The sequence below is a fragment of the Megascapheus bottae genome, chromosome 5 (assembly GCF_031878675.1).
Source record: "Megascapheus bottae isolate mThoBot1 chromosome 5, mThoBot2.hap1, whole genome shotgun sequence".
In the NCBI taxonomy this organism is placed as follows: Eukaryota; Metazoa; Chordata; class Mammalia; order Rodentia; family Geomyidae; genus Megascapheus; species Megascapheus bottae.
The window spans coordinates 83,018,218-83,042,958 of NC_143513.1; the positions used below are offsets into that span (position 1 = coordinate 83,018,218).

The window sequence follows — 24,741 nt, forward strand, 5'->3', positions numbered from 1 at the left end:
GGTAGAGTGCTTGCTTAGCTTGCACAAAGCCCTGGGTTCCATTCCTTGTTACTACATACACAAAAAAAGCCAAAAGTGGTGCTGTGGCTCAAATGGTAGAGCGCTAACCTTGAGAAAGCCCAAGGGCAGTGCTCAGGCCCTGAGCTCAAGCCCAGGACTGGCCAAAAAAAAAGAAAGTAATCTTACTAGTAATCTAATGAATAATTATGATCATCTGATGAATAATAATAAACTAGTGAACGTACAGGCTTTCCTCAAGAGCCTCAATGTGAAATAAACACGAAACTACTCAATACATGCATGTGCTGCATCATTGCTCCCTTCCTCTGAAACTATAACACGTTCAAGATTCCCTTGTCCTTTAAAATTGATTTCAAATGCAGTAGAGTTGTTTGTATTGTGTATTTAACTCATGGAATTGAATCTAAGGCTGTTTATCCAACATGGTTGTTTTATGGAGTTTTTTTTATCATCAATTAAAGCATGTCTGATTAATCTCTCATTGAACATTTCTTTTCTTTCTTTCTTCTTTTTTTTTTTTTTGTGGGTTGTGGGGCTTGAACTCAGCCTGGGCACTGTTCCTGAGCTCTTCAGCTCAAGGCTACAACTCTACCCTTGAGCTGAGCCCCACTTCTGGTGGTTTTCTAAAGGTTAATTGGACATAAGAGCCTTAGGTCCTTTTGTGCCCCGGCTGACTTTGAACCTTGATCGTCAGATCTCAGCGTCGTGTGCAGCTAGGATTACAGGCATGAGCTACTGCGCCCGGCTGAACATGTCTTTTCTGGGCTAGATTTTTTCTTTTAATGTGTGTGTAGTTTTAATAGTCACAGTTGTTTGTTTTGTCACTGCATGTTTTAAAGCTTGTGTATATGCTTTTTCATTTCCCTGATTGTCATGAATTGCTGTGCATTCATGATATACAGCTAGCCTGTCCCTTCCTACTAGATATCTTTCCTTACAAACCTACATATTTTACCTCTAAGAGGCAAGTGGTCAGTTATACTGACATACCCTCACTCTAGTATGATGTGCTTTCACTTAGAGTGAATTGTGCACTGGCTAAAATTACTTCTAAAAAATTAATTAGGGCCTAGTGGTAGAGTGCTTGCCTAGCCTGCATGAAGCCCTGGGCTCAATTCCTTGGTACTACATACACAATAGTAGCCCTAAGTGGTGCTGTGGCCCAAGTGGTAGAGCACTGGCTTTGAGAAAGCTCAAAGACAGTGACTAGGTCCTAAGTTCAAGCTCCAAGACTGGCAAAAAAAATTAAGTAGTTGTTCAAATAGGTTTCCTCCCCTACAGTTGTGGGGCTTGGACTCTGGGCCTGGGCACTGTCCCTGAGCTCTTCAGCTCAAGGCCACCGCCCTACCCCTTGAGCCACAGCCCCACTTCTCTTTTTCTAGTGGTTAATTGGAAATAAGTCTTACGGTCTTTGGTTCCCAGGCTGGCCTTGAACCATGATCCTCAGATCTCAGCTTTCTGAGTAGCTAGGATTATAGGTGTGAGCCACTGCACCCAGCTTCAAAAAGGTTTTCAATTCTGTAAGTCATGAGTACAGTTCAATGATCAATGCCGTTCCTTCCATCATTTTTCTCCTCTCCTATCCCTACCTTTAAGATATGTAGTTCAGGGTCTGGGAGCATAGCCTAATGGTAGAGTGCCTCCCTAGCATCCACAAAGCCCTAGGTTCGATTCCCTAGTACCACATACTCAGAAAAAGTCAGAAGTGGTGGTGTGGCTCCGGTGACAGAGCACTAGCCTTTTCAGTGCCCAGGCCCTGAGGACTAGCAAAAAAAAAATAGTAGTTCAGTATTTACACCATTGGATATGATGACTGCAGTTTTTACCCTTCTTCCATTCTAAAGTCACTTTTATTTTTAGAATTTCATTGCTATTATACAGGTCATGTTCAGAGGGATTACATTTACATCAGTCAGGTTACAAGCTCTTCCTTTTTGGATGTTGTCTTTAGTAAAGTTACTTTTAAAAAAGATTTTTTGTGATATTTGAGAGAAATGTATGATTTCATTTTTATGTCATCTAGTTTGCCAACCCAGACTTCATGGAGTCTATCTCGGATGTTGTTGATGAAGTAATACAGAACTGTCCCATAGATGTACGCCGTCCACTGTATAAGGTAAAAGCTGCTTTGGTAAAGTACTTGGCTTTTTTTTTTTGTCAGTTATGGGGCTTGAACTCTAGGCCTGGGTGTTGTTCCTGAGCTCCTTAGCCAAGGATACCCCCCTACCCCTTGAGCCACAGCACCATTTCCAGTTTTCTAGTGGTTAATTGGAGATAAGAGTCTCACAGACTTTCGTGCTAGGACTGGCTTTGAACCACAGTCTCAGATCTCAGCCTCCTGAGTAGCTGGGATTATAGGTGTGACCCACCAGCATCCAGCCAGTACTAGAATTTTATCTCCAAATTAAATACTCATACTCTCAGATTATTTTGTCAATGTGCGGTTTGACCTGGGCTCTGGGATGTGTTACAGGCACTATAATTACAACAAAGATAATAATAGTAATAATTATTATTTTTTGTTGGTTGTGGGCTTGAGGTCAGGGCCTGGGTGCTGTCTCTGAGCTTCTTTTGCTCAAGGCTAGTGCTATATTACTTTGAGCCACAGATCCTCTCTGAGCCTGGGCACTGTCTCTGAGCTCTTCAGCTCCAGGCTACCACCTTACCCCTGGGCCTGGGCATTGTCCCTGAGCTCTTCAGCTCAAGGCTATCGCCCTACCCCTGGAGCCACAGCCCCACTTCCCATTTTCTAGTGATTAATTGAAGATAGAGTCTCATTTTCTTTAGTGCCCAAGTTTTGGCTTTGAACCATGATCCTCAGATCTCAGTCTTGTGAGTAGCTAGGATTATAGAGGAGAGCCTCCGTGCCCTGCTCTACTTAGATTTTTGAGAGGTTAATTGGATATAAGAGTCTCAGGGGGACATTTCTGCCTAGGGTGGCTTTGGACTGCCATCCTCACATTTCATCCTCTTGAGGAGCTGGGATTATAGGCATGAGCCATTGGTTCCCGGCTCAGGCACTGTCATAAGAGGAGATGACTTAAAAGTTAGGATATATGATATAGCTAACTGGAGGGATTTAGTTTAAATATTGTACCATTTTGTTATAGGGAAAGCTGTATTTGAGACTGGACAGTGTTAGGCATAGGATTGATTAATAAGATGAAAGTGGTATCTGTTATTCTTTGTATAAACTGGTCTGGTTCTATTCTTTTTTTTTATTGTAATTAGTAAAAGGGTTACATGATATTTGCCAGATAGAAGGTGCATTAATTCACATACATTGATACCCTTTCACATGTCTTGGTACCCATTTCCCTCCCCCCCCCACACCCCCCACCCGTCTTGGTTGGTTCTATTCTTATTCTGGGTGAGTACATTGTGCAGTGGGCAGGGAGAAGTTAGAGCGGGGGTGGGGGAGATAGTTAGAATGTGTTCATGTGATGATTCTCTGATTGTCTGGAATTCTGAAACTTGGAACAAGAAAAATCTAGTCCATTTCTTGATGTATCCCAAGATGGTAGGACTTATTTTTATCCCATTTGGAAGAAAATCCTGATGGCTGAGAAATCTAATTGTGGGGTTCTTGTCTTTAAAGCTGACAATAAACTAGAAATATTGAAATAACATGGAACCACTGCAAGATTCTTGTCATTAAAGGGAATCAAGCAAATTGAGAGAAGGGCAGATTACACTTGCAAAAAAGTGTTACCGGAGCCCAGTCAGGCCTGGCCTTTGGTGTTGGGGAGGCCAGCCTGTACAGGGAAGGTCGTGAGCACTGGTAGAGTGGGGAGCTGGGGATGTGCAGGGAATTTGTTCCCTACAGCTGTGGGTGGAGTAGAAGGAATGGGAGGTAGAAGGAAATGAGTTTCAGAGGGAAGTAGATCAGCAAGAGAATGTCTTTAAATCTGTGTTAGCAATGGGCTGGAAGTTGTTAGAAATTCCCGCTCATTGTGTTTGTCAAGAAGATGTGAATATATCTCAGTATAGTTCACGGTTGATTTTCTGTAATTGCTTGAATTGAGAATATATATATATATATATACATATACATACCATATGTGTGATATATATAGATATGGACATGTATATAATTTTCTCATTGCCTTTTAAATCAGAAAACACATGTTGCAAAGCAAATGTGTGTGTATATATAATTTCTTATTAATGTTTAATAGGTTCAGATGTCTTTAATATTTGAAACAAGATTAGATAAGTTTATATAATTGATTTGATCCTTTCCCTTTCCATTTTTCCTTTCCCTTTTATGTGCTAAGAATTGAACCCAGGGCCTTCTGCATGCTAAGCAAGACTACCTTAGTTATATCCCTAACCTCTTATCTTTTTCAAATAGGCCCTTTGTCAGCTGAAATCCTGGTTGAATTCTTGAGCAGATGAAAGGTAGCTGTTCTGGTCTGGGCAGGGTAGCAGGTAGAGCACTCTCTCTCCCTCTCTCCCTCTCCCTCTCTCCCTCTCCCTCTCTCTCTCCCGCTCTCTCTCTCTCCCTCTCTCTCCCTCCCTCTCTCTCCCTCCCTCTCTCTCCCTCCCTCTCCCTCTGTCTCCCTTTCTCACTCTCTCCCTCTCTCCCCTTCCCTCTCCTTCTCCCTCGTCTGAGCCAGGATTTGAACTCATTATTTGTTATTTGCTTTTGCTCATTGGCTAAAACTGTACTACCTGAGCAATGTCTCCAACTCAACGAGCCCCCCTTCCTTCCTCCCTCCCTCCCTCCCTCCTACTTATTTATTCATTCATTCATTCATTCATTCCTGGGCTTGAGCTCAGAGCCTGAGCACTCTCCTTGGGTTTTCTCAAGGCTAGAACTCTACCACTTGAGCCACAACACCACTCTGGCTTTTTGCTACCTCTGTGATACTGAGGAATAGAACCTGGATCTTTGTGCATGCTAGGTGAACACTCTTCCACTAGGCCACACTCCCGAACCCTTCCTATAACTTTTAATGGATACTTCTTAACTACTGTCATAAATGGAAGATTTATTTTTTGACTTACTGAGAGAGAAACCTGGTGAAAGCTATGTGTTTGCCCAGTGGAGAACTTTTTTGTTGTTCTGGTACTGTCAAGATCTGGGTGTTGTCCTTGAGCTTTTTTGCTCAGAGCTAGTACTCTATCACTTGAGTCCCAACTCTGCTTCCAGCTTTTTGGTAGTTAATTAAAGGTTAGAGTCCCACAGACTTTCTTGCCTGGGCTGGCTTTGAAATGTGATTCTCAGGTCTCAGCCTCCTGTGTAGCTGGGATTACAGGGCGTGAGCCACTGCACTGGATCCCCAGTGGATAACTTTTTTTTTTTTGTCGGTCATGAACTCTGGGCCTGGGTGCTGTCCTTGAGCTTGTTAGCTCAAGGCTACTGCCCTATCCTTGAGCCACAATGCCACTTCCCCCAGTGGATAACTTTTAAGGGACTAGTGCAGCCTGATCATTGGTGGCTCATGCCTGTGACCTCAACTGCTTATTAGGCTGAGATCCAGAGGATTGTGGGTTGAAACCTTCCTGAGCGGAAGAACCAGAATCCATCTCTAATTAATCGGTAGGATGCCAGCAAGCCAAACAAGCTCGAAGCCCTGTGTTCAAACCCTGGTATTGATAAAAAACAAAAACAACCAAAAGGCCTCCTGTAGTAAGTGAATGATAAAGGCGTGATGGGTGATGTGCCAGTGCCTTGACAGCCCTGAGTCTGGAGCACTGCAGAGCACCAGACGGGCAGCTGCATGCTGTGGGCGGGGGTGGGGGTGTGAGGAGTGGACTGGCATTGTAGGAGACTTCTTGGGGCCAGTGTTCTACATGCATGCCGCATTGGTGGCATCAGTCTGCTGCACCAGTCATGTGTCATGTTTAGTCTTTAAACTGAACCGCAGCATTTAAAACATTCCTTAATTTTAATTTATACCCGTGTAAGTGGCATGGATGACGATGCTGTGGGACAGCTCAGCCCAGGACTGGAGGTTGGTGTGGTCTGTTCAGAGGGAAGACAGGGATTCTAGGCAGTGGAAAGAGTCTGTGGAGCCAAGGGAATTGAAAGGAAGGAAATGGAAGGAAATCCAGCATCACTGTACCTAATCTTTGAACATGGAATGATACGTGCTGGGGGCCAGATGTTGGGGGACACACAGGAGGGGGCATGGAAGTCACTGTGTGCTAGCTGGGATTCCTAGACCATCTAGAGTGGCCTCACGTAGGAGGACATTGAGGGCCTTAGGCAAGTATGGAACGCAACCTGATAGGGGTGTAGAAGGGTGCTTGGGGTATCAGGGACTTGAGTGGAGCCTGGAAGAGCAGTGCCAGGGCCTATAGTATGTCCCCAGTGCTGGGGATGGAGCCAGGAAGCTTTGTAGCATTGAGCTACTCCTGTGAGCATTACCATCGAAACTGTGGTTGCACATAGTGGCTGAAAGGTGGCACTGTGTGTCCGTCAAATGGAATCAAGAAGTGCACCTGTAGCACAAAGTGCTCCTAACATTACAGGAGAGGAAAGCACCATATTAGATAGATTTTAGTGAATGAATTTGCTATTGATGTACATTTCTTTCTTTCTTTCTTTTTTGGCCAGTCCTGAGCTTGAGCTCAGGGTCTGAGCTCTGTCCTTGGACTTTCTCAAGGCTGGAGCTCTACCACTTGAGCCTCAGCACCACTTCCGGCTTTTTTCTATGTATGTGGTACCGAGGAATCGAACCTGGGTCTTTGTGCATGCTAGGCAAGCACTCTACCACTAGGCCAAACGCCCAGCCCCCAGATTTTATTTTAAATCCTTTTGGCGTAAATTTTAGTAGACCCATCTAGTTTTGTGTGGTATTTATGATTGTATGTACTATGGTATTCTTTATCAGTATAGAGACAGAGATTTGCAGAGTTGACTTAAAACAAAAACTTTTATTTAATACTATAAAGTACACATGGACACAACAAGGTAGGTCCTGTCGTAGTCATTGAGAACTCCTGAAAACTACTTGGCAGCCAGGCGCTGACAGCTCATGCCTGTACTTCTAGCTACTCAGGAGGCTTATATCTGAAGATCCTGGTTCGAAGCCAGCCCTGGGGCAGGAAAATCCATAAGACTGTTATCTCCAATAAACTACTCAGAAAAAACGGCCAGAAGTGGCACGGTGGTTCAAGTGATAGAGAACTGGCCTTGAGCAAAAGAAGGTCAGGGATAGTACCCGCACCTCAGAGTTCAAGCCCGAGGACTGGCAATTTTTTTTTTTTTAACGCAGCATATGAACTTAATCAGTTCATGACATCTTTGCAGCAAGATGCATTGTAAAAACCAGTATAGGAGAGTTATACTCAGGGTGAGCAAAGATCATTAATTCTGCTTGAAAATGCATGTTAGGCCGGGAATTTGGCCTAGTGGTAGTGCTTGCCTAGCATGCATGAAGATCCGGGTTTGATTCTTCGGACCACATACATAGAAAAAAGCTGCAAGTGGTGCTGTTAGCCAACCGGTAGAGCACTAGCCTTGAGAAAAGTCCAAGGACAGTGTTCAGGCCCTGAGTTCAAGCCCCACGACTGGCAAAAAAAAATGCATGTTGAGTTTAGAAAACTTGAGATAGACCACAAGCCTTAATAAAGATAGCAGAAGTCTTTCTGTTATCATTTACTGTCAGTTGTTACTTTTTCTTTTATTGTCTAGAAATGCAAAGATGTAGATGGATATATTTTATAACCTTTGCGTTCACTTAAAATTATTCTGTGAGCACTTGGTTAGTAATTAAGACTCCAGAAACATTTTCTTTTTCTTTTTTTTTTTTCTTGTGGGTTATGGGACTTGAACTCTGGGCCTGAGCATTATTCCTGAGCTCTTCAGCTCAAGGCTACCGTCTTACCCTTGAGCCAAGCCCTGCTTCCCGTTTTCTAGAGGTTAACTGGAGATAAGAGTCTCAGGTCCTTTTGTGCCCTCGCCAGCTTTGAACCTTTATCCTCAGATCTCAGCTTCCTGAGTAGCTAGGGTTACAGGTACGAGCCACCACGCTCAGCTTCCAGAAACACTTTCTAATGAGCGAGTGTGGCCTAATGAGAGAGTGCCTGCCTAGCATGCATGAAGCCCTGGGTTCAATTTCTTGGTACCACATACCCAGAAAAAGCCAGAAGTGGTATGGTGGCTTGAGAAAGCTCAAGGTCAGTGCTCAGGCCCTGAGTTCAAGGCAGGACTGGCAAAAATAAAAATAAAAAAGAGTTTCATGGATATTCCTGTCTAGGCTGGCTTTGAACCTTGATCCTCAGATCTTAGCTTCTTTTGAGATGGGGTCTTCTTGCTTGAGCTGTGATCATCATCTTCAGACTTCCAGTTATTGCTGGCTTCACAGGCTCATGCTACCACATCCCACTTCCCTTCATAGAGATGGAGTCGTGTGGACTTTTCAGCCTGATCTCAGCTTCTCACATAGTTGGGATGACAGGCATGTATCACTGAGCCCAGCTATGACTAAGCAGGGGTCTCATGAATTTTCCTGCTCAGGCTGCCTCAAACTGTGGTCCTTCCTAGCTCAGCCTGCCATTTAGCTGTGAGATAACAGCAGCTGCTGCTGGTGCCCAGCTATGATACCATTTTTAAAAGATTGCCTTAGGAAAATGTTTACTTTCTCTTCCATGTGGAAATGGATTAAGAGGCTAATGGTCATAGAGTCATCAAGCGCTGTTGCTTTACTTTGAAATGAAAATAGAAGAGAATATACTATTGGTAATTTCATTAGCTTTAATTTTTTTCTTTTATTTCTCCCCCCTCCGCCCCCTCCTTCATGATACAGTACTAATAAACCAGAGCAAGTCTACTGGACTTGAATTAAGTAGCAAGTTCTAGGAACATGTTGATATCCATAGAAGACTAGTGAGAAAACAGGTCTTACTTTCATGCAAGCTAGCTATATGGTTGGGTTGAGGAGGAATGGTGGGAATGTGTTCAGGAAGAGTGTGTTTTCTCCTCACCCTGCTCTCTCTCTCTTGGGAAGGTCTGACAGGCTTCAGGCTAATCAAGCATGTTCCCTGAGAGTCAGCCAGTGTTGGTAATAATGCCCCTGCCCCTGTAGAGTTGGTGGAGGGGCTTTGGGTGTGGTTGTGTGTGGTTTATTTCTTTTTCTCAAGTACCAGGAACAGGGTCCTAGCAGGAGAGAGTTCAGAGGGCAGAAGCAAGGTTCTTTTCTTCCCTTGTGGAAAACTTTCATAAATTTGGATAAAGATGAGAAGGAAATGGGTGCTTTTATATCTAAATATTGAGAGAAGAAGGATTTCTCTTGTTTTGGCATTATAACCTCAAAATTGTGACTATATTTTTTTATGTGCATCATGATGAAAGGTAAAAATTTGTTCCTTTTCAGCCAGGCGTGGTGGTACACGCCCGTAATCCCAGCACTTGGGAGGCAGAAGCGGGAGGATCACAAGTTTGAAGCCAGCCTGGACTACATAGTAAGTTTAAAGGCCAGCCTGGACTACATAGAGCAAGTCCCCTCCACCCCAAAAAAATTGTCCTCTTCCTTCAAATACTTAAAAAAAAAGTACTCATTCTTCCTTTCCAGACTGTTCTGGGTGTAGAAGTGTTTAAAGCACAAACCGTGTCTTGTTCTGCTAGGAGATGGGAGATTATTTTTCCTAGACTGGCTTCCAGGGGCAGGGTGCCATTTGGCTAATCAGGGTTTATTTAGGGTACATGCAGCTGACACGAGTGGGGAAGGGCTGCTCTCCTGAGGCAGGGCCACATAGTGAGAGGCTCACTGTTGAATTTTGAAGTCTGTTCACAGGAAGCTGCTGGAACAGGGAGAGGTCTAAGAAGATGTCCTAGGAGAAATGAGAGAGAAATAGCATTGTCTGCCTTGGCTGCCCCGGAATGTTTGATGGTGCACAGTGGTGGTCTCCCAGAGTGAAGGTGAAGGTGGTTCTTCATTTACTCCACAGCTGCTTGGAGACCCAGCTCACTGTACTCTGTGTACAGTGGTGGGGCTTAGGAAGGGGCGAGATTGGGTACAGATCTCCTCTGCTCAGTCCTCCTGTGGGTGGATGGTGAGGTGAAGTGGGAACTCAGGAGGGTTCCGATGTCGTGCCTCTGGTTCCCATTCTGCAGTGTGACCCTGGGCCGGGGCTGACTATGCAGCACCCGTGTAATTTCTTTCCAAGTTCTTTAGGAATGTGATTGTACAGTGGAGGTGACTGAAGCCCAGAAAAGTAAGAAATGCTTACCATTTGCTTCAGATCTAGAAGTCCTGAGTGATAGAGAATGTCAGCCACCTTTGGACTTTTCTGCCTGGCACTGGTGAAACCAGGTCCAGGCTGAGGTCCATATGTGGAGAACGGGGTTATGTTGTGTGGAGCAGGACTTTAGGCCTCCCTTCGACCCTCCTTTCCTCTCCCTTTCCCTTCCCTCCTTTTTCCCCTAGGGTGTTTGAATTCAGAGCTTTGTGCTTGTTAGGCTGGCAGCCTGCCACTTACACTATCCCTCCAACCCTCTTTTTGCTGGTTATTTTGGAGATGGAGTTGAATGAGCTTTTCCATCCAGCTTGGTTTAGAATTACCATCCTCCAGATCGATCTCCACCTTTGGAGAGCCTTGTATTATAAGCAGGAGCCACTGTCAGCTGGCTAGGTCAATGTTTCTCTTTTTTATTGCCTAGGGTTTTTTTTTATTGTAATTAATAGAAGGGTTACATGATATTCGCCAGATAGAAGGTTCATTACTTAGCAATCACTGCTCCCCCTTCTCATTTTTTTTTTTTTTTTTTTTTTGCCAGTCCTGGGCTAGAGCTCAGGGCCTGAGCACTGTCCTTGGACTTTCTCAAGGCTAGAGCTCTACCACTTGAGCCTCAGCACCACTTCCGGCTTTTTTCTATGTATGTGGTACCGAGGAATCGTACCCGGGTCTTCATGCATGCTAGGCAAGCACTTTAACCACTAGGCCAAACTCCCGGCCCCCCTTCTCATGTTTTTGTCCCCATTTCCCTCCCCTAGTTAAATGTTTCTTAATCTTTTTTTTTCCTGCTAGTCCTTGGGCTTGAACTGAGGACCTGAGCACTGTCCTTGGCTTTCTCAAGGCTAGAGCTCTACCATCTGAGCCACAGTACATTTCTGGCTTTTTCTATGTATATGTGATACCGAGGAATCTAACACGGGTCTTTGAGCATGCTAGGCAAGCACTCTACCACTGGGCCAAACTCTCCGGCTCTTAATCTTTTTAAAGTTACCTTGTACTTGTTTCCTTCCTCATACTTCAGATTTCTGGCAGGCAAAGCCATTTCTTAGAGCCTGACTTGGTGCAGTATACATTATGGTTAGTAAGTATTTGCATAGTTCTCCTGCTTGCTTCTGATGTATACAGGATCCACGCAGCTTTGTGCTCTTCCGGGCCTCAGGGCTCACTGTGTGTACTACATGGACAGCAGCCATGGTCCCTGCTCAGGGGACCAATGTTGACCAGAGCAGTTACATGCCCAGGGCACTGACACTCTCCTCTTCCTCCTGTGTGGAAGAGAAGATCCACTGGTCAGCAGAGCTAGAATTCATGGGACAGCTTCTTCCAGCAAGACCCTGTGATCTGTTGACTTTGCTGGTTCACATTGACATTTGGGAACTCAAAGCCATAGCAACTCTTAGAGGTTAAATGTTAAGGGTGTTAAATTGGGTGGTTTGTTTATTATTATTATTATTATTATTATTATTATTATTATTATTATTATTATTATTTTGTGGGTCATGGGGCTTAATCTCCTGCCTGGGTACTGTCCCTGAGCTCTTCAGCTCAAGGCTACCCAGGTGGTTTATTTTGATCTTGCTTCCTCATAGTGGTGCAGTGCATTAAGAAAATGAGGTTAGAGACCATGGACAGCTGCAAATGTGTGAGCAAACATATGAAGAAGGGCTTCCTTCTTGTCACTGCCCACAGTGCAGTGTTACCTCTTCTATGAGGTCATGCATTATCAAGAGTTCATCTTTGAGATGCAGGTTAAGCATATCATTCAGTGAGCCTATTTGAATAGTTTAGAGAGAGTTCGCAAACAACTATAGGGATAATGAACATTGTAGGGTTAGGGTGTAGGACATGGCTGCTTTGGATGTTGAAGTATACTCCCCCTCTCACCACTGCCAGCAGCTCCTCCCCCTGCCAGTCTCTTCCCTTCCCCAGAGCAGGAGTGCTCTGGTGGGATCCCTGCCTCTGGGAATGGATCCAGCTTCCTAGAGTTTTGTATAGATGGGATCGCACAATGTGAGCTGTTTTTTTTTGGCTTGTTTTACCCAGCTGGTACTTTCTTTAATTGAGGAGCACCATTCCAGAGTATGGGCATAACACAGAGTATCCATTTTCTTGCTGGTGGCGATTTTTGTGTTTCTAGTTTTTGAAAATGTGTTTTGGGAATTTGGACGTCTATCCAAATGCTATTAAGTTTATTTTCCTTGAGTAAATACCTAGGGATGCAATAGCTCTTTCACATGATTAAGAGTATGGTCATTTTTTTTTAAATTTTTGGGTCATGGGGCTTGAACTCTGGCCTTGGTGCTGTTCCTGAGCTCTTCAGCTCAAGGCTACCACCCTACTCCTGGGTCTGGGCGCTGTTCCTGAACTCTTCAGATCAAGGCAACCATCCTACCCTTGAGCCAAGGCCCACTTCCCATTTTCTAGTGATTAATTGGAGATAAGAATCTCACTCTCACTTGGTTTTGTATTTTTGTATTGCCCGGCCTGGCTTTGAACCATGATCCTCAGATCTCAGCCTACTGAGTAGCTAGGATTACAGATGTGAGTCACCACGCCCAGCTGAGTATGGTCAATTTTATGATAACTGTGCATCTTTGTTCAAAGTGGTTATACCATTTATATGCCCATTAATAATCTATAAAAACTCCATTGTTCTGATCTTAGCCCAAATTTGGTAGGCGGTACATTATGTTCTTGCGATTCCAAATACCAATATTATCAATCATCTATTGTGTACTTATATCTTCTTTATCTTTTTATTTTGTACCATTGATGAGACTTGAACTCAGGGCCTTGTATCTTTGATGACTTTTTTGATGACAGTTGGCAGTTTGCCAGTTGAATTACTCCTTCACACTAGCTTTTTGCTGGTTAATTGGAGATGAGTCTCTTGGTTTTGATCACCTGAACTGTCTTCAAACTTTGATCCTCAGATGTCAGTCTCCTGAGTAACTAGGATTATAGACCTGAGCCACTAGGAAGATAACCTGTATGATCTTCTGCCATTGCTCATTCTTCATATTTTCTAGAGTAGTAGGTGCATTACTTCTCAAACATTGATACCCCTTCTCATGTTTTTGTCCCCCTTTCCCTCCCCTACCCTCTCCCAATCATCTTGTTTTCCCCCCTTCTCTTCCCTATTTCAAATAAAAAAAATAAACAGATACAGTACAACATGAGATTAACCATAAGGGTAAAAAAAAGGGAAGAGAAATAACAGTACATTAAGAACAACAATCACACATGATAAACCTTTTGTTTCTATAGCCTAGAGTTCATTTCATTTAGTCTCACCCTATATGACCTTATGTACATAGGTTTTGAGCTGTGGTACAGGTCTTTTGTCATATGTATATATGACAGATATGTTTTTCCTAGTCTGTGACTTATCTTTTCATTTTCTTACTTTTTTCCCCCTTTTCTCTTGTGCTGGTACAAAAAAGCCTTGTGCTTTGTTTTTCACTTAAACTTTGTTTTTAATGGCTAATCTGAGATCAGAGTCTTTGTGTGCCCCAGCTGTCTTCTAACTGAGATCATCAGGCCTTAAGTCACCTTAATAATTAGGATTACAGATATGAGCCACCGGTGCTCTATCTTAGTTAATGTCTTTTTTTTTTTTTTGCCAGTTCTGGCACTTGAACTCAAGGCCTGAGCACTGTCCTTAGGCTCTCTCAAGGATAGAGCTCTGCCACTTGAGCCACAGAACCACTTCCAGCTTTTTCTATGTATATGGTACTGAGGAATCGAACGTGGGTCTTTGTGCATGTTATGCAAGCACTCTACCACTAGGCCAAATACCTGGCCCAAGTTAATTAACGTCTTTTGGAGAAAGGAAGTGTTTTGGAGTATTTATGAAGTCCAACTTATCAATTTTTTCTTTTGTATGGTTCATGTTTTTTATGTAGTACATAAAAAGTTTCTGCCTGTCCTCAGTTAGTTTTAAAATACAGTTTTAGAAAATCTATAGCTTTTAAACTGTACTTTTACTTACCCTGTCCATTTTGAGTTAATCTGTGTATGTGAAGTAAAGTAATAAGTAAATGTTCATTTGTCTCCCCTGGATATCTATTACTCTTGCTCAAAGACTGTCTTTCTCTGCTGGAGCCCATTGCAACTGGGTCTGAAGTTATTTTACTGCATATGCATAGTGTTACCTTTATGATTGTGAATACACTAAAAACACAAATCTTGTGTACTATATCTTTGAAGGTACTAAAGATCTTGCATTGCTTCAGAAGTATAGTAATGGGTATTTTCATACGCCAATGAATTGTTTTTAAAAAATGTATAATTTTTTAAAAATTTAAGTTTCTTTTTCAAGTTTTTTCAGCAAATTATTTTTTTGTTTATGTGGTACTGAGAATCAAACCTAGGACTTCTAAGCCCTGAATTACGTTTTAATTTTAAAAAAATCATTGCAGAAGTATGACAAGTAATTGTAAAACCTAACTGGATCATGGAATGCAGAGAAAAAAAAACAAAGTAATATTAGTAGATGAAATATCAAGATTGGAACAGCAGCAGTGGTTTACAGTTTGATACTCATGTAGCCATGAGATTGTCTGGGCAGGGTCTTATTCCAGCCACCCTCACCTTCTGGTGACATCAGTAGCTAGCCCTAGCAATTCGACTAACAGCTAACATTACTGCAGGACACTTATTAATTCACCTGATTGGAGGTGCCTCACTGGAGGGCCACCCCAGGACTGAGTGTCTGCCTGATGTTCCCTTGGCCTCCTTGGGCTCTGACAGTCTCATGTGGTTTCTAAGTCATTTCCCACATGGCAACAGAAGACAGCATTGCTCATCTCTAGTGTTGATCTGGGGATGGGCTATGGGCGTGGAGGACCTAGATTTAACACTTAGTCAATCAGTAGTGCTCAGGACCCAAGGCCCAAGGCATCTGGGTAATGGGGACTTCAGAAGACCTTGTTTCCAGGAAAGACATTGGCAGCAGCCAGTATTCTCTCAGGGCAGTTGGTGGGGGAGGACTGATGGGCACTTCTGGTAGTGGAGAACCATCGGCAGGTGTGTTGAATGTGTCTGAGGGTAGGAAGGCGCTGGCTGGAAGGGCCCACTTAGGGGCCCCTGTTCATCAGGGTTTCTTTGACTAGCTGAGGGAAGCTCCAAGAGACCAGTCAGGACTCCAGCTTCCCGAATCCTGTAGAGGCCAGGAAGGTTTGTCTAGAACCAGCCTCTCCTGAAGGCCAACCCCAGGCCTCCTTTAAGGAAAAAAAATGCCTGAGGCCACTGTCAACCACTTGACAATGGTCATTTCTCTTGGCACAGGGCTCTTGCAGAGCTTCATTCTGTGACAGTCTTCTTGAGCTCAGTGACTGGAGCCGGTACGGCTTGTGTAGGTCTCTATGGGGCAGGAGAGCTGATCTGGTGGTGTCCCATGGCCCTACTCCTTCCCTGCCACTTGTGCTCAATCCTACATCTGGGCCTGGGGCCTGTGCTGCTGTTGCAGGAGTCCAGGGAAAGGATCCTTTTGTCCATCTGTGTGTGTGTCTTTCCTGAGGGCTGCAGTGCACAGGCTGGGCCTTTCCCCAAATCCTGGACTAGGTTCCCAGGGGAGCAAAGTGTTCTCTCTGTTCCGTTGTGTTCCTCTGTCCCCATAAATGTAGTGAGGGCTTGCTGGCTGGGAGGGTGCTGGCCTTGGGCAGGGCTGTAGTCCCTCAGGGCTGCTTCGAAGGTAGGCAAGGGCAGGGCTTGAGGACTGTGAAGAAGGCTCCCTCAGCTACTTGGACAGTGACTTTTACATCCTTCGTTTTTCTCAAATGGCATTTTCTGTTAGAGAGCTCAGTCAGAGTGGTATCATTTTCCTTGTTTTAAATGGCCTTCAGTAGAATACAGTGCTCCTCAGCGTCGGATGGGTGATGGTCATTCAGGTGGCCACGTGGCAGAAGCTGAGTGTTCTGGGTGAGGTGGGCAGTGTCTGAAAGTATTTCTCCAGGCATTTGGAGTAAAGACTTCATCCCAGTAATTATTAAGGTAAGACATATAGAAGGTCTAAGTCAGTATGTCACAATTTGCTTAGTACGTTTAGGCTTTTGGTCATCTTTGTAGGGGTTCTGCCTAGCCCAGAGGAGCAATGGAGGAAGTGGTCTTGGTTTCCACTCTGTTATAATCGAAGAAAAACGACAGCCTGTTGTCACACTTTTCTATTCCATTAGCTGCTTTCACCACACAAGTGGTTAGATGGTTGGAAATGGGATTTCTGTTGTGAGATCACCAGGGGTCAACAGCCCATCCACAGCCACCCTCCACTTGTGTTTTGTAGAATGTCGTTCTTTCGGGAGGCTCGACAATGTTCCGGGATTTTGGACGTCGACTGCAAAGAGATTTAAAAAGAGTGGTGGATGCCAGGCTGAAGCTGAGTGAGGAGCTCAGTGGTGGCAGGATAAAGGTAGGAGGCTGTCTGTGTCTTGGTCAGGCAGCTCTCAGGAGACAGCACAGCCTAGGTCTGCTCCTGGCTGTCTTCTGGCCATTCCTGAGCGGCAGCGCCCATGTCTTGCTGTCCCAGTGCATGTGCCTGCCATCTTCTGTGTGGTAAGGGGTGAGGCATGCCATAGCCAGGTGCCATGGAGACAGTCTTTATATCCCACAGGAGCGGGGACTTTCAGCGTGTTCCTCCCACATGGGAATTTTCGAGGGGCATGGTTGGCTTTGGGAGGGAAGTGAGAGTAAGGACGAAGGCCCCCTGACTACCCTGGAAAAAGGGCAGTTCTTTTAGGGTTAAACAGCCTAATTCACATGGTCATAAGTTAGGTTAGGGGCTTGAAGTTGTGTTCACAGTAAGGAAATGATCTCCACTGGCCAGGCCTGCTCTGTTCCTCATCCAGAGGGCTGGAGAGTGGTTGGTGCTTCCAGAGGGCACCTTGACTGAGGGTGAGGAAGGCCCTACACCTTTCAGGTGGAAGGAAGTCGGCCTGAGAGAAAGACATTGTCTTGTCAGTGGCTGCTGTTAGTGAAAGGGATTAATGGCTCTGACTAGAATTGCTCTTTTCCAGCCTAAGCCTGTGGAGGTCCAGGTGATCACACATCATATGCAGCGCTATGCCGTGTGGTTTGGAGGTTCCATGCTTGCCTCAACTGTAAGTCCCCTTCTAGACAATTCTGTTTTTCGTTTTTCGCATTCTCTGCTGAGTTTAGATAAACATTGCCCATGAAAGTTAATAGTACTTGTTCTACTCATGTTGCTTTAAACAGAGACACGTTTAATTCCATCCCATAGAAGAAATATTTTAATGATCACTTAACTTGCACAGTTAATTTGCAATTATCCTTGCTAATTAGGGGGTCACAGAAAACCATGGGTAAGTGAAATCCAAAAGTAATTTAAAAAATGGAATAGTCATTAATCCCAGAGATTTCTCCAATAATTACAACTTTTATCATTCAAATTTGTGTGTAACAAATACATTGTTAATTTAAGGCCACCACATATATTGTCTTAAATGCAGACTGAATACATTTAAATTTTTTTATTGTTATTATAAAGTGATATACAGAGAGGTTATAGTTTCATAAGTCACATAATGAGTATCATCTCTTATGTTTCTTTTCTTGCCCCCCCCCCCTTTTTTTTTGGTCAGTCATGGGGCTTGGACTCTGGGCCTGGGTGCTGTCCCTGAGCTCTTCAGCTCAAGGCTATCACTCTACCACTTGAGTCACTTCTGGTTTTCTAGTGGTTAATTGGAGATAAGAGTGCCTGGGCTGGCTTTGAACTGCGATTCTCAGATCTCAGTCTCCTGAGTAGCTAGGATTACAGGTGTGAGCCCCTGCACCCGGCCTTTTCTTGCTTTTTGTTTTCTTTTGGCTGGTCCTGGGGTTTGAATTCTGAGCTTGAGTGCTCTCCCTGAGCTCAAGGCTAGCACTTCACCACTTGAGCCACAGTGCTACTTCCAGCCTTTTCTGTGATTAATTGGAGATAAGAATCTCACAGACTTTTCTGTCTGGTTTGACTTGGAACTGCAATCCTCAGATCTCAGCCTTCTGAGAAGCTGGGATTGTGTGTGTGAACCACCAGGGGCCATCTTACACATTTCTTTCTAAAAATGAAATAAACTCCTGTTTGGTAGGTTAGTACATCAGAGAGGTGGATTAGTGCTCTACTACAGCGGTGTAGAGGACAGGATGGGCTCTGGGTAAGGAGAATCGCTCGCGTGTAGCAATTGATTTCATCCATTTCCTCTGAGTACTTCTGTCTTGGTCTGTCTCTGCCTCTCCAGCCCGAGTTCTTCCAGGTCTGTCACACCAAGAGGGACTATGAAGAGTATGGCCCCAGCATCTGCCGCCACAACCCTGTCTTCGGAGTCATGTCTTAGCGTCATTGGGCAGTGTCATGCTGGGAACAAGTGTCCTTCAGAGCCCAGAGGAGCGTGGCTCAGAGCCCACCCTGCGGCACGCCCAGTGCATGGGGTCAGCGCAGCCTTCCTGTAAAGCCATGTCTATGTGTGGCTGCTCTGTGCCCACGTCCCTCCCATCTCCCCTCCCAGCTTCTTGTTCTCAATTAAGTTGTGAAGGAATCCAAACACAAATTTGTGAAGCATTAGAGGAAAAAGGCGCTAAGTAGTTCACCCAGGATACCCGTGGCTGGAAGCTCTTATCCCCCCAGCTCATTTTTGTAAATAAAATGTTCTAAACTTGAAATACAAATGGATGTTTATATTTCCTATCATTTTGTATCTTATGGTATTGGCACAGCTGGTTGGCACTAAGCCCGGGAGATGTTGGTGTCATGGAGTGTTGTCGTAGTTTTCCATGTGAGGCATGTTCTGATGTGTTTATAGGCAAACAAAACAAAGCAGCAAACTTTTTGCCACCTGTTTGCTAGAAAACTGTACTTTATTGGCGTTATGTAAAATCTGAACATCAAATGGTATTGTATGAGGTTATTATAGATAATGTGTCTCTGTTTTTGTTTGCGCTTTCTGAACTATTTCATAGAAGATGCTGGTTTAACATTGGTGAGTGCTGGATGAAATACTTGCTTGCACTGGTATAATAAAAGCTGTTAGAATCTTTGTAAATTCTTCCTGATGAGTGTGGTACTCCTTTGATCTCTTTTCATACTTTGTGTTTCACTCTTAATGGTACTAGGGTTGAACTCCGGGCCTTTTGCTCTCTAGCATGTGCTCTACCATGTGAGCCACACTTCTAGCCATTTTTTTTATTAAAGAATTTATTAACTTTGATTTTTACATCATATTTCAAATGATGTGTTTAACAAACAGGTATTCAAGAAGGGAATCTTTATATACAATCACTTTTTTGCTTTCATTACTTTTAAGTAGGATTATAATTTTTTTTTCCTGAGTCATCCTCAGCGGTTAGTCTCCTAGTTATGTTCCCATGTAGCTGCTTTGACAAGTACTTGCCACTATACTCAGCTTTTTATTGGTGAGAAAGGGCTCTTCTGAACTTTTTGCCAGGACTGCCCTTAAACTTGGAACCTCCTAATTCTCATCTACAGAAATGGAAAAAAACCAACTATGTGGGAAAGCAGATGTCAAATGACTTCATAGGAGTAGATAAGGAAGAGTGAGGGCTGTGGCCACAGAGAACCAAGTCAAATAAGAGAACAGACAAAGGGCTGTGGGGCTGTGGGTGTGACTCTACTGGTATAGTGCCTGCCTAGCAAGTACAGGTTCTGAGTTCAATTCCCAGTATTCTTTGGAGGGGGAAGAGAAGGAGGAAGGGAGGGAGGGAGGGAGGGAGGGAGGGAGAGAGGGAGAGAGAGAGAGAGAGAGAGAGAGAGAGAGAGAGAGAGAGAGAGAGAGAGAGAGAATGGATAAGCAGTAACACTACATTGAACCTTGGAAGTAATCAATAGACTTTTAAAAATAATTTTATTGTATTTTTTATTATTGGGGTAATGTATAGAAGGGTTACAGTTACATTTGCCAGGTAGTAGGTGTATCACTTCACACGCATTGATACCCCTTCTCATGTTTTTGTCCTCCTTTCTCTCCTCCCATCCCCTCTCTGCTTGCTCGCTCTCTTCCTTCCTTCCTTCCTTCCTTCCTTCCTTCCTTCCTTCCTTCCTTCCTTCCTTCCTTCCCTCCCTCCCTCCCTCCCTCCCTCCCTCCCTCCCTCCCTTCTTCCTTCCTTCCTTCAAGCCCCAGTTGTGGGGCTTGAACTCAGGGCCTGAGCACTGTCCTTGGACTTTCTCAAGGCTAGAGCTCTACCACTTGAGCCTCAGCACCACTTCTGGCTTTTTTCTATGTATGTGGTACCGAGGAATTGAACCCGGGTCTTCATGCATGCTAGGCAAGCACTTTAACCACTAGGCCAAACTCCCGGCCCCTCAATAGATATTTTTTAAAACAACTTTTTAAAGCTTAAATTAATAATGTGCAGAAAGGCTTGTGATATTTCTTATAATGTTCTTTGATCAAATTTACGCTTTCTATATTACCCCTTCTTAACTTTTCCCCTTCCTTTTCCTCCTATTTAAGTGTTTTTGGTAGGTTTTATTATGCTGTTTTCATACATTTATATAATATACTTTTATTGTTTACCTTCCTTACCTTCTCTTCTTTCTCCCTCCCTACCCAGTAGTCCATCTCTACAGTCTCCTTTTTATAATCATATGTTTATTACTGTAGCAATGTTTAGATTCTGCAAGTGTGAGAACAAGATCTTTCTGAGCCTACTTGATTTACAGGATAGTCTTCAGATCCATATTTTTCTGCATATGACATAATTTTATTCTTTATGACTGATGATATACACGTGTGTTTGTGTGTGTGCACGTGTGTGCATGTGTGCCACAGTTTCTTTTTCCAGTTGTTGCTTGGTGGGCACTTAGGCTGGTTCCATAGCTTAGCATTGTAAATAGTACTGTGTACAAGTATGTAAGGGGTTTTCACCATTGTTATTCTGTTATAAAGAAGTTGTGTTTTAAAGCTGCTTCCCCAGATTTCACTACATGTAGTTTCATGGACAGAAAGGGTATTTTATATTTTAGATCATGAACAGTGTTTCCTTGGTGTTAAGGAAGAGGTAGAAAAAGCTAAGTATGTAGTTACATAATATAAGCTAGTAGACCTCAGTGGACTTCAGTTACCCACACACCAGGTAAGGATGCCCATGGCTGGGCCCTGCAGTCCCGTCCCCCCCCCACCCCGCTGCCCAGGCAGCCTCACCAAATTAAAGGAACAGCTGCATGACCCTGCAGGAAAGTTGAGGGGGCCTGGGAACTGGAGATAGGAATCATGCATAGGAGCTGGGCAGCCTCACAAACTCAAGGTGTGGAGCTGAAGCAGATGTCTGTACCCCAAGACTGGCCAGGCAGCCTGTGGGTTGCTGTGTAGCACATCTGAGCGGCGCCCCCTCCACTTGCGTCCCCATCTCCAGGAATGTGACCTCCAGGAGGGATTGCCTGCAGGCCCCAGGACATTGGTGTGTTTTATGGCGGGGATGGCTCACTCCACAACTTTCCCATTGTGAATAATGGGCTCTTATGTGATGGAAGTAAGATGGTTCTGTGATTAATTCATCCTTTATGGTTCTTCCACTCTATCTCATTTGTAAAAATTACGATTGTGCCAAACAAGTTTGTGAGGTTAATCAAGTGCACAGCTTATTTCAAACCACAAGAGAGCCCTATTAAGAATATTTATCTGTTAAATAATTCTTTACTTAATTAAAGAATATTTCATAATGTTTCTTTTAAAAGTAACTGTCATGCTTGTTAAATAGAAATATAAATTGATTGGCAAAATAATTGCATGGTGTTCTAATTGGCATTTCACTTAGTTGTATGGAAATAAATCTTTTAAAAGACGAGAAGAAAATACAGCTTGATCTTTGTATTATTATGAAAGATCTTTTGAGTTTTAAAATGCTGGATTTTTAAGCTCAATGCTGGTGGCTCATACCTGTAATATTACTTAGATCTGAGGATCAAGAGTTGAAGTCAGCCAGGATAGACAAATCTTTGAAACTCTTAACTCCAGTTAACCAGCAAAAAGCCAAGACTGGAGACATGGCTCACGTGGTAGAGAAATAGCTGTGAGAGAAAAATCCAAAGAAATATTGGAAGTGAACTTTACAACTGCGGGGGAAGGGGATCAGGGAGGGGGGTAACAATGTTTGACAGGAATTGTACTCATTTCCCCACCCATGTAACTGTAACCTCTCTGGTCTGAAGAGAAAAGAATCAGAACCTGACTCAGGACTTTTAGGAAGGACTCATCACCCTTTCCCCAAAGGCTTTATGAATGCTGCAGTTCAGTGCTTTCTACTGGCTTTCCATTCTTCCTACCCCAGAGAAAAAGTTCACTTTCTATCACTGTATGTTGGCTTAAGACACATGTATTTATACTGCTGATTGGCTGTTTGACATGTCTGTGGCTGAAAGAAAATATATTGTCTCACCTGACTCTTGTGAAATTCTCCTGGCAGAGGCTAAATAAGTTGTTTCTCTAGAGGGATGGTAGTGTGTCCCAAGTGAGCGGAGGAAACACAGGATCTTTCTGATTTTAGTTTTTTTTTTAAGAATACAGGTTTATTTATTTTTAATTTTTTTTTGGCCAGTCCTGAGCTTTAGCTCAGGGCCTGAGCACTGTCCTTGGGCTTTCTCAAGGCTAAAGTTCTACCACTTGAGCCTCAGCACCACTTCCAGCTTTTTTCTATGTATGTGGTACCGAGGAATCGAACCTGGGTCTTCATGCATGCTAGGCCAGCACTCTACCACTAGGCCAAACTCCCAAACCTTTAATTTAATTTAATTTTTTTTTTTTGCCAGTCCTGGAGCTTAAACTCAGGGCCTGAGCACTGTCCTTGAGCTTTCTCAAGGCTCATGCTCTACCACTTGAACCACAGCACCACTTCCAGCTTTGTGTATGTGGTACCGAGGAATTGAGCCCAGGGCTTCATACATGCTAGGCAAACACTGTAGCACTAGGCCCCATTCCTGGCCCCACAAAGGGATCTTTGTGGCACATGAAAATAGACGGATATTCTCAGATGAGTGTTACTTTTTTTGTTTCTTTACAGAAAGAGAATTTCCTATACTTTTTGCAGTGAAGAATAACAGTCACTTGATGTGAGGGTGCTGCACTCAGTTTTGGGTTGGTGGGTTGTTAGGAACCGTCTGCAGCTGCTGAACATACCTGGGGACAGCTCTGGGTATCGCTCACCCTCTCCTTTCCTCCTCAGTGTACCCTGTGCTGGCTGCTGGGTTCTGGACCAGTAAATTAGACATTCCATGCTAACTGTGACTGTGGCACATTGTACTTGTACCCAGGAAAAGCACTATTTACAATGACTGATCTTCAAGACTCATCTTTTGTGCTTTCTGAGGAAGCCAAATGTTTTGCCTATGTGACTATAATAATGTGTGACAAAGAGTGTGGCCATTTAGGTTATCAGCCTGTTTGCCCCCCAACCCCCAAAAGAAAAGAAAAGGCAGTCAGAATATGAAGGTTACAGAGTTTAAGATTCAGTCCTTTCCCCACTGTCCTCTCTCACCCCCACCCACATCCCCACCACCGTCAAAAAATTCACTCTTTTACTCTGTATTGTTTTTTAAGGAAGCAGCTATATATTTTCAAGGTTTTTTTTTGTTTTGTTTTCATTGGTTTGTTTGAGTTTCTGTATATTATCTTCTTTGTGTGCATATAAGTAATTATCCATATAATTTTTCAGTTAGTGGTATATTTCTACTAAGCATTTTATTCTTATTGAAAGTATGTTCCTTTCCTGGTAAACTTCCCTATAACTTTTCCAAAAAAAGGAATTTTCAGTTAAGAGGTAGCTAGATAGCTTTGTTTATTTATACCTTCCGGACTTGAATTATTTAATTCTCAGTCTACTGAATTTCAAAATCTTAATGGCTTTTTTTTTTTTTTTGCCAGTCCTGGGCTTGAACTCAGGGTCTGGGCACTGACCTTGAGCTTTCTTAAGGCTAGTACTCTACCACTTAAGCATTACATCCAGCTTTTCCTGTATATGTGGAATTGAACCCAGGGCCGTGTGCATGCTAGGCAAGCACTCTACCACTAGACCATACTCCTGGCTCATAAACTTTTTTTTTTTTTTTGGTCGGTCGTGGGGCTTAAACTCTGGCCTGGATGCTGTCCCTAAGCTCTTCAGCTCAAGGTTACTGCCCTATCCCTTGAGCCACAGTGCCACTTCTGGTTTTCTAGTGGTTAATTGGAAATAAGAGTTTCATGGACTTTAGTGCCTGGGCCAGCTTAGAATCATGATCCTCAGATCTCATCTTCCTGAGTATCTAGGATTACAGGCATGAACCACTGTCCCCAAACATAACTTACAAAAATAGTTAGCTTCAAATAGTTGTGCAAAGGAATTTTTTTTATTGAATAAGCTCCCTGGTGCCTTTCTCCATATGTACTGTGAGTATTATGACTGTATTAGCTTACCATTTTTCTACCTTCCTCCCCTTAGCTAGTACTTGTCAGAGACAACATGACAGCCTCCTGATATTTATTTTGTTCAAGTGCTCAAAGGGTGCCACCATGGGATCTCACTCCTGTGCATATCATGGTTTCGTCAGTA

General features: G+C 43.6%; 1 protein-coding gene across 8 annotated transcripts in view; it reads left to right on the top strand.

Annotated features, from left to right (window-relative positions):
- Nucleotides 1-19,244, top strand: part of Actr3b (actin related protein 3B) — a 56,875-nt gene extending 37,631 nt beyond the window's left edge. For 5 of the 8 annotated variants that reach the window (XM_090333592.1, XM_090333591.1, XM_090333585.1 and 2 more), the window contains 4 exons: nucleotides 2,045-2,137; nucleotides 16,493-16,618; nucleotides 17,223-17,306; nucleotides 18,444-19,244. In XM_090333592.1, the coding sequence (XP_090189718.1) occupies nucleotides 2,045-2,137; nucleotides 16,493-16,618; nucleotides 17,223-17,306; nucleotides 18,444-18,539 (399 nt within the window). In that variant the 3' untranslated portion in view covers nucleotides 18,540-19,244. Of the gene's footprint in view, nucleotides 1-2,044; nucleotides 2,138-9,347; nucleotides 9,436-9,756; nucleotides 9,855-16,492; nucleotides 16,619-17,222; nucleotides 17,307-18,443 lie in introns of those variants that run through there. The other 3 variants (XM_090333586.1, XM_090333588.1, XM_090333589.1) reach the window with 3 other exon arrangements.
- The last annotated feature ends 5,497 nt before the right edge of the window (nucleotides 19,245-24,741 follow it).